The 9480-nt window shown below is 45.6% G+C and overlaps 1 protein-coding gene across 1 annotated transcript in view; it reads left to right on the top strand.

Annotated features, from left to right (window-relative positions):
- Positions 1-9480, top strand: part of LOC122559237 (collagen alpha-1(VII) chain-like) — a 262907-nt gene that overhangs the window by 224720 nt on the left and 28707 nt on the right. Inside the window, exons 83-84 of the mRNA XM_043708618.1 lie at positions 2163-2222; positions 5335-5460. Of these exons, the coding sequence (XP_043564553.1) occupies positions 2163-2222; positions 5335-5460 (186 nt within the window). The remainder of the gene's footprint in view (positions 1-2162; positions 2223-5334; positions 5461-9480) is intronic.

The raw sequence follows: 9480 nt of genomic DNA, 5'->3' as shown, positions 1-9480 counted from the left end.
ACCGATAACCCCGAATTCACATCCCCCCCGTACCCCAATAACCCCGAATCCACATTCCCTCATACCCCGATAACCTCTCGCTCCCTCTTTTAACGAGTATCTGTACCTCAAAAATATTCAAGAAGACAATTTCAAAGACTCACAACCCTCTGAGAAAAGAAAAATTACCTCATTTCAGTTTTTAATGGGTGGATCCACTCCACATCCGGCCAGTGTTGAACTCTCAGGACCTTTCATCTCTCCGTCTCCTTTTACTTTTCTAAACTCCAGTAGATACAAGCCTCACCTGTCCAATCCTTCCTCCTAATATAACACACTTAATCCAGGCTTTAGCCTGGTAAACCTGTTCTGAACTGAATCCCAGAACTGTTATAGTGCAGAAAGAGACCATTCAGCCCATTGTGCTTGCACTGGCTGTTCAAACGAGCATCACTATCTGATGACAGTCTCCTGCTGTTTCTCCATACCCTTGCACATTATTTTGACCCAAATAATCATCCAATGCCCTCTTGAATGTCCCAATTGAACCTTCCTCTGCCACATAGATATCCTTCCTTCAACAAAGTGACCAACAGTGTACACCGTACTTCACTTTATTGGGGAGGCAAGGGCCTAATTGTATTATCACTGGACAATCAATCCAGTGACCCAGGTAACATTCTGGGGATGGGAGTTCAAATCCTGCCATGGCAGAAGGCGGAATTTGAATTCAATTTTTAAAAATCTGGAATTTGAATCTAATGATGACCATAAATCCATTGCCGACTGTTGGGAAAAACCCACCTGATTCACTAATGTCCTTCAGGGAAGAAAACTGTCATCCTTACCTGGTCTGGCCTACATGTGACTCCAGACCTAGTAATGTGGTTGGCTCTTAACTGCCCTCTGGGTAATTAGGGACAGGCAGTAAGTACTGCCTAACCAGTGATGCCCTCATCCCCTGAATGAATTCAAAAGAAAAAAACATACAAATTGCCTGTAACCTTCACCCGGCCAAGAAGCTTCGGAAATCTCTGCCCTGAAGGAATGTCTGATCTCAGTAGTAGTAGCTGAGTTGGAAGCTGATGTTCCAGGCTAAGGGATACTGACGTTCACCATGGTGAGAGCTAACAAGACAGTGCCTGTATCTGGGCTTAGGCCCAAAACATCAATTCTCCTGCTCCTTGGATGCAGCCTGACCTGCTGTGTTTTTCCAGCACCACCCTCTCGACTTGTTATCACATGGTCTGCTATTACACACAACCCATTGTTATCCACTAACAATCCCCCTTAACAGCTATTTACACTCCCAGCCTGATTGTTATCCACTCCTTTGTCTGTCCAACTATTCTTCTCTCTCTTTAGGCTCTATCCCCACCTATCATTTACTCCTTACCCTCTACCCCCACACCCTATCTTCTGCATAAAAACCAACATTTTCCTAGCTACCATCAGTTCTGAGGAAGGGTCACTCAACCCAACACATTAACTCTGATTTCTCTCCACAGACACTGCCAGACCTGCTGACTTATTCCAGCAATTTCTGGTTTTGTTGCCAGGGCCTAGGTCGGGGTAGTGGATAACAAGCAGGAAGGAAGGTGTTTGTGCTGTGAAATTGTTACACTAGATGTTGAGTTCTGATGGCTGTGAGGCACGTAAGCAGATGGTGAGGTGGTGCCACCCCACCCCCCCACCGTGGGCGGCACGGTGGCACAGTGGTTAGCACTGCTGCCTCACAGCGCCAGAGACCCGGGTTCAACTCCCGCCTCAGGTGACTGTGTGGAGTTTGCACATTCTCCCCGTGTCTGCGTGGGTTTCCTCCAGGTGCTCCGGATTCCTCCCACAGTCCAAAGATGTGCAGGGTTAGGTGAATTGGCCATGCTAAATTGCCCGTAGTGTTAGGTAAGGGGTAAATGTAGGGGTATGGGTGGGTTGCGCTTCGGCGGGTCGGTGTGGACTTGTTGGGCTGAAGGGCCTGTTTCCACACGGTAAGTAATCTAATCACCCCCCAGTCTGGTGTTGAGTCTCACTGGAATACTGCAGCAAGCCTCAGACAGAGATGTTGGCGTGTGAATGTGGTGGTGAGTTGAAGTGGCAGACAACAGGAAGCTCGGGATAATTTTTAAGTGAAGGTTCCTGACACCAACATTTCTCAACCTGTCTCTGATTTTTCTCACCCCCAGGGTATGGCAGGAGTCGGACAACCAGGCCCAGCTGGGCAGGCTGGACCTCCAGGACTGAAGGTGAACGTCATGTTCAGATAATTATTACAGACCTTCTTTGCGAACAAGGAGCTAAGTGCCTTTTATCTGATTATTTTGTTCTCCTTCGTAAAACAACAGCCATGAATAGTGCGTGTTAAAGTTTTTAAAACTGCCTGAATCAGCTTCCGAGTACTTTACCTGTGAACACTTGAATCTCACGCAGAGCCAATGCTCCTATATTTCCTTCAGCTGCCCATATCTCGGCAGGTTCTGGATACAGCCAGTACTTCTATAACACGATAGTTGCTTTCTTGTGCAGCCTCGCTTGACAGAAAAATTGTGCTTTTGAAACAGCGCTTAGAGTTTTGGCGACATACAGAGGAACGTTGATTATCTGAATTTCGGATTATCCGAACAAGATCACAAGGTCCCGATGCCTGGCTAAACTGTGTTATCTGACATTCGATTATCCGAACATTTGATTACCTAAACAAAATGCTCCCCGCCTGTGTTGTTCGGATAATTGAGGTTCCTCTGTAACAACATTTCAACTAACACACGTTTTAAAAGTTTGCATTTTAGAAACAGTGTCCCCAATTTGTCAATCGTGTTACAGCAAATTCGCATTAACAAAATCCACATGATAGCAGAACAACCTTGAGCTTATTTTCTGAAGGCTGATACAATTGTTTATGGGAAGTGTTTCATTCTGCAGTGGGTTTATCGATAATTTTAATTATTTTTTTGAAACCAGGAATATGAAATAACAATATCTCTGCAGTGTGGGAACAAGCCAATGGGCTGTACAAACCCACACAGTCCTCCGAAGGGCATCCCACTCAGACCTACCCAACCTCTGTAACCCTTCATTTCCCACAGGTAATCACCCAACCTGCACATCCCTGGACACAATGGGAAATTCCTATGGCCAATCCACCCTAAACTGCACATCTTTGGGCTGCGGGAGGAAACCAGGGAGAATGTGCAAACTCCACACAGTCGCCCGAGGGTGGAATCAAACCCAGGTCCCTGGTGCTGTGAGGCAGCAGTGCTAACCACTGAGCCACCGTTCCACCTTTTCTGGTTTATTTCCGAAGGATGGGGGGGGGGGGGCGAGTGTGTTCCGTGGTGACCAGCACCAATCAGTGAGAGAACTCACTGGACCACCTGATGAAGGGCTCTTGCCCGAAATGTTGATTCTCCTGCTCCTCTGATGCTGCCTGACCTGCTGTGCTTTTTCAGCACCACACTCTTGACTCTGATCTCCAGCATCTGCAGTCCTCACTTTCTCCTCACTGGATCACCTACCAATCCTCTCATTAGGAGCTGATAGGTGAACAAGAGTGAGTATCTTGCCTTATCAATGACCTCAACACCAATGGCAAGTCCTAAAGACCATTGATCAAGACTTACTCAATGGGCTCCAGCAGTGGGGGAAGAACATTCTTCATTCACCTCCCTGCTGGGTGGAAGGGAGAAGGGGGGCTCAGAAGGCTGTGAGGCAATAGAGAGGGGTGGTCTCTGAGAGTTTCTCCATCGTTGTCCCCAGTTGCAGTTCTAGGCAGCATCACAACCCAGTTATCAGGTTGCTATGGTTTCCAACTCAAGCAATTGTCCATCTTCCTCTCCAGCCAGGGCGGCAGGTGATTGGGGTTGTGGAGAGTTTAGTTCCTTTAGTGGCCATGAATCGATCGCCAAATGATCTTCGTTGCCAGTGAATTGAGAAACTCACCAATGGACCTTCTTGTCCAGCAGAGGTGACATGGCAGGGGTGAGTTTCCATCCAGGGCAAATGTGTACCACTATTTCCCTTTCTTGCCACCTCTCTTACTACCTCCAGGAGGGGAAATGCACATCCATAGGAATAGGAGGAAGCCATTCAGCCCATCAAGCCTGTTCCACCATCCAACTAGATCATGGCTCATCTACCCCAGTGCCATTTTTCCACACCAAACTCATATCCCCGGATGTCTTCAATATCTAGAAATCTGTTGAAATGATTCTTGAATATAGTCACCAAGCTGCCAAACTCTGGGACAGAGAATTCCAAGACTCCATGACCCTTTGAGTGAAGAAATTCATCCTCATCTCACTCCTAAATGACCTGCTGTTTATTTTGACAGAGTCATCCTCCACCGGCCAATCCTGCAGATTACTGATACAGCCCACACTGAAGTTTAATCCCTATTAAGGAATAAGGGGGACTGAGTAACCTTGGCTGTAGATTATTAATGTTACAAAGAAAACTGGAGTAGGCCATTCAGCCCATCAACCTCATCATTACTGAATACAATCACAATTGATTGAATATTTCAATGCCTTCTGCCCACAGTATGATGTCTTTGGACTAGTAATCCAAAAAGCTCTGCTTGATGTTCTAGGGGCTGGGTTCAAATCCCACCATAGCAAGTGGTGGTATTTGAATTTTATATATTTTATTTAAATCTGAAACTAAATGTACCTCTAATGTTGACTGTTAATTGCTGTAAAAACCCATCTGGTTCACTAATGCCCCTAAGGAAAGGACTTCTGCCACCCTTACCCAGTCTGGCCTACATGTGACTCCATGTGGCACGGTGGCTCAGTGGCTAGTACTGCTGCTTCACAGTGCTGGGTACCTGGGTTCAATTCCAGCCTCAGGCAACTGTCTGAGTGGAGTTTGCACATTCTCCTCGTGGATTTCCTCCGGGTGCTCCGGTTTCCTCCCACAGTCCAATGATGTGCAAGCTTGGTTAATTTTCCATGCTAAGTCACCCAACGGTGTTCAGGGACTTGTAGGCTAGGTGCAGTAGTCATGGTGAATGTAGGGGAATGGGTCTGGGCGGGTTACTCTTCAGAGGGTCAGTGTGGACTTGTTGGGCCAAGGGGCCTGTTTCCACACTGGAGGGATTCTCTTCTATGATGATGAGATCCTCAGGTGGTCACCTCTGGGCAATAAATGCTGGTGATGTCCAAATCCCACAATCGAATAAAGATAACTAACCCCATAACCCTCTACACCATTGATAATCAGAAAGGTATCTATGTCCAGTTTAAATGTACAAAAACACTGAGGTTCCCTGGCTCTTGGAAGTAAATGATTTACGATGACATTGTTGGATCTTTTCTCATTTCTAAGTGAAGAACAAGATTTGTTTTTTAATCTTTTCAGGGTGATTCTGGTTTTCCAGGACCTCCAGGTCCTCCGGGACAGCAAGGGCCTGTTGGAATCTCTGGACAGCCAGGCCTAAGAGGAGAAGTTGGACTTCCTGGGCCACAGGGGCCAGCAGCAGAGAGGGTAAAGTGGAGTCCAGGCCCACCATCATCTTTACCATGTGGCTTTAACCGAAACTAAAAGGAGGCGTAATGGCCTTGTGGTATCGTCACTGGATTGGTCATTGAGAGGCCCCCAGCATTATTGAGGGATGTGGAATCAAACCCCCTGCCCTGCCTCCCTTTCCAAGCAGCTGGTGGAATTTAAATTCAATCCATTGATAATTCTAGAATCTAAGAGTAATCTCAGTTATTGTGATCAAGACAACAATTTTCAATTGTTTTCAATCCGTCTGGTTCACTAATGCCTTTGAGGGAAGGAAATCTGCTGTCCTTACCTGGTCTGGCCTACATGTGACTCCAGACCCACAGCAACGTGGGTGACCTTTAACTCCCCTCTGAGTAATTAATGATGGGCAATAAACACTGGTCTAGCCAGTGACACCCATGTTCCATGAACAAATCTTTAAAGGTTAGCACATCATTGCCACAGCAACCAAAAACAGCTCAGACATTTCGCTGTTTTGCCTTGTTTTTCTGCACGATGTGTCTGTCACTGGCAAGGCCCTCAATTGTTACCCATCCTTAATTGACATCAGGAATGCAGGGACTTGTCTAGGCCATTCAACCCCTCAGATCTGCTCCACCGTTCAAATAAAATGATGGATCTAGAGCTTAATTTTATCTGCCTGCTTTGGCCTATATCCCTTGATAAAAGTTTGTCTGTCCCATTTTTAAATTTAACATGAATTAGCATTGACTGCCATTTGTGAAAGGGAATTCCAAATCTCCGTTACTCTTTGTGCATAGAAGAGCTTTCTAACATCTCTCCGAATTCTCAGATTATGCCGCTGGTTCTAGAATCTTCAACCATTGGGCTTCGTCTATCGTCATCTACTCTGTCATTCCCTGTTGACATCCTAAAAACACTCAGTTAGATCACCCTTAACCTTCGAAGTTCTAGAGAATAAAGGCCTAATTTGTCTAATCTTTCCTCATAAGTTAACCCATGAAGTGCTGATATCATCTAGAGGCATCATTCCCTCCAAGGCCCACTTATCCTTCCTAAGGTTTGGTGCCCAGATCTGCCCACAGTGCTCCAAGCAGGGTCTTGCTAGGGTTTTGTATGACGTTTGCATCAGAATACTCATTTGGATATACAAGCCAGCTTTCCATTAGCCACCTTGACTGTTTTCTGCACCTGTACTTGGTATTTTAAAGAGCTAAGTACATGAATCCTCAAAATCCCACTGGGCACCTATTGTATTTAGAGTCTAGATTAGCGTGGTGCTAGAAAAGCACAGCAGATCAGACAGTATCTGAGGAGTAGGAAAACTCAATGGTTCGGGCAAAAGCCCTTCCTGATGAAGGGCTTTTGCCCGAAACATTGATTTTTCCTACTTCTCAGATGCTGCCTGATCTGCTGTGCTTTTCCAACACCACTGTAATCTTGACTCTAATCTCCAGCATCTGCAGTACCCACTTCCACCTATTGTATTTAACTTTGTGCCTTCTAATAAATCCACTGATCTATTATTTTACAGTTTGAAATGGATAACCTCACCTTTGTTTATATTAAAATCCATCTGCCACAGCTTTGCCCATTCCCCTCAGCCTTTGTAATTTTATATTGTCGTCAACCCTGTCTACAGCTGGTTCTGATACAACACCATAGTTCTGGGGGTTCTTGTGCAATCTCGCTTATAACAAAGTGGTGCAAGAGCCACACCATATAAACTAATGGGGCTGGAATCAAGTTATACCCAATACAGGTAAGGATACTTCACATTCTGCAAACAACGTTCTAAATTCTTCAATCGCGTTGTCGCCAATTTGCGTTGAACACGCTTACATTATAGCAGAACCGACTGCACAATGCTGTACAATTTTGTCGGCAGCAAATGTGGATATTAGACTTTTTGTCAAAGTCGTTAATGAATATTATGAATAATTGAGGCCCTAACTCAGATCCCTGCAGGACATCACTAGTCATATCCTGCTTGTTTGTGAACTTGTTCATTATTCCAACTCTCTGTTTCCTGCCATTCAACCTATCCATGTTTCCTATCCATGTCAGTAACTTACCCTCAATTCCACAGGTTCCTATCACAGAAATTCACTATAGATCCACTGACAGCACCTTCCAAACCCATGACCACTTCCATCTAGAAGGACCAGGGCAGCAGATACATGGGAAAACCACCCTCTGCAAGATCCCCCCGAAGCCACTCACCGTTCCTTCACTGTTGCTGGGTCACAATCCTGGAATTCCCTCCCTAATCGCATTGTGGGTCAACCCACAGCAGGTGGACTGCAGAGGTTCAAGAAGGCAGCTCACCCCCACCTTCTCAAAGGGCAACTAGGGACGGGCAATAAATGCTGGGCCCAGCCAGTAACACCCACATCACACAAATGAATAAATTTAAAAAATACTAACAGCCTCTTGCGTGGGACTGTATCAAAAGCATCTAGAGGATCATATAAACAGCATCCACCGAGTTACCTCTGTCCACTCCCCTTGAACTGAGTAGCCTACTCAACTATGTAAGTGAATCAGATGAGAGTCAGCCATTGGTGGTGGATACAGCTGCAAAGATCCAATGGGACAAAGGTACAGCATGAGGAGGGGAAGCAGTGAACTGATTTTTCTTTTGTTTCTTTATTTATTCATAAGATATGGGCGTCATTCCCTGGGCCAGCATTCAATGCCCATCCCTAAATGACCTCTAGGGGGCAGTGTCAATCACATTGCTGTGGGTCTGGAGTCACGTGTAGGCCAGACCGGATAAGGATAGCAGCTTTCCTTCCCTCAAGAACATTAGTGAACCAGATGGGTTTTTACAACATCTACCATTGGACCAATTTTCTGAGTTCAACTTTTCATTGGATTCAACTTTCACCAGTTGCTGGGTGGAAGTTGAACCTCGATTCCGAGAACATTAGGATCCTAGATTACTAGGCTGGTGACGATAGGCTCAAAAAGCCAGCAAATGAAACAAAAAAAATCACGTTCTAGCCACGGATGGCCAGTCGGAGTCTGAAGTGGATGTAAAATGAGTGGTAATAACAGAAAGTGCTGGAGAAACTCAGCAGGTTTTGGCAGCATCTGTGGAGAGAGAAACAGAATTAATGTTTTGAGTCCAGTATGAGTGTTCGTAGTATAGCAGCCTCCCCTACACAGAATCACATGAGAAGGAAACCATTCAGCCCATCATACTCTGTCAGTTATTTTAAAGAGCTAGTAAATTGCTCCCTCTTCCCTGCCCCCCTCCTCGTCTCTTTGCAATTTTTCTGTCTTTAAGTTTTAAGTTATGTCCAGTTCCCTTTGAAAGGTTATTGTTGAGTGTGCTTTCATCACCCACTCAGGAAATATTCTCCAGATCACAAGCATTTGCCAATTAAAGAAAATTCTCCTCGCTCTGCTCTCTGTTTTTTTTGCCAATTCTAGGTCCTTCCATTTCTGACGCACATAATTTTAAACATTTCAGCATGACATGTACCCATCTGGTCAGGGAAAGCTGAGCAGTTTCAAAGGTTGACCATGAAATAAATTGTCCTGCTGAGACTTTATCAACTTTAGAGCAATGTCTCATGGGATGGCACATAATGTCCGTCATCGGGTGGGAATGTTCCACAAAGTGTCCCGTTATTTCTCAGTATCACGAGGGAGCACTCCATCATCCAGTTTGCTTCAGGGGCCCTGTTTAGTGTATTCGAGGCTGAGACAGGTTTTCCATTAGTGAGGGAGTCGAGGGTTATAGAACATAGAAGAATACAGCGCAGTACAGGCCCTTCGGCCCTCGATGTTGCACTGATCCAAGCCCACCTAACCTACACTAGCCCACTATCCTCCATATGCCTATCCAATGCCCGCTTAAATGCCCATAATGAGGGAGAGTCCACCACTGCTACTGGCAGGGCAGTCCATGAACTCACGACTCGCTGAGTAAAGAACATACCCGTACCATCTGTCCTATACCTACCCCCCCCCCCTTAATTTAAAGCTATGCCCCCTTGTAATAACTGACTCCATACGTGGAAAAAG

Source organism: Chiloscyllium plagiosum, chromosome 18, assembly GCF_004010195.1.
Source record: "Chiloscyllium plagiosum isolate BGI_BamShark_2017 chromosome 18, ASM401019v2, whole genome shotgun sequence".
In the NCBI taxonomy this organism is placed as follows: domain Eukaryota; kingdom Metazoa; phylum Chordata; class Chondrichthyes; order Orectolobiformes; family Hemiscylliidae; genus Chiloscyllium; species Chiloscyllium plagiosum.
Note: the sequence above shows the minus strand (reverse complement) of the source record. Positions and strands in the feature narration are given on the sequence as shown.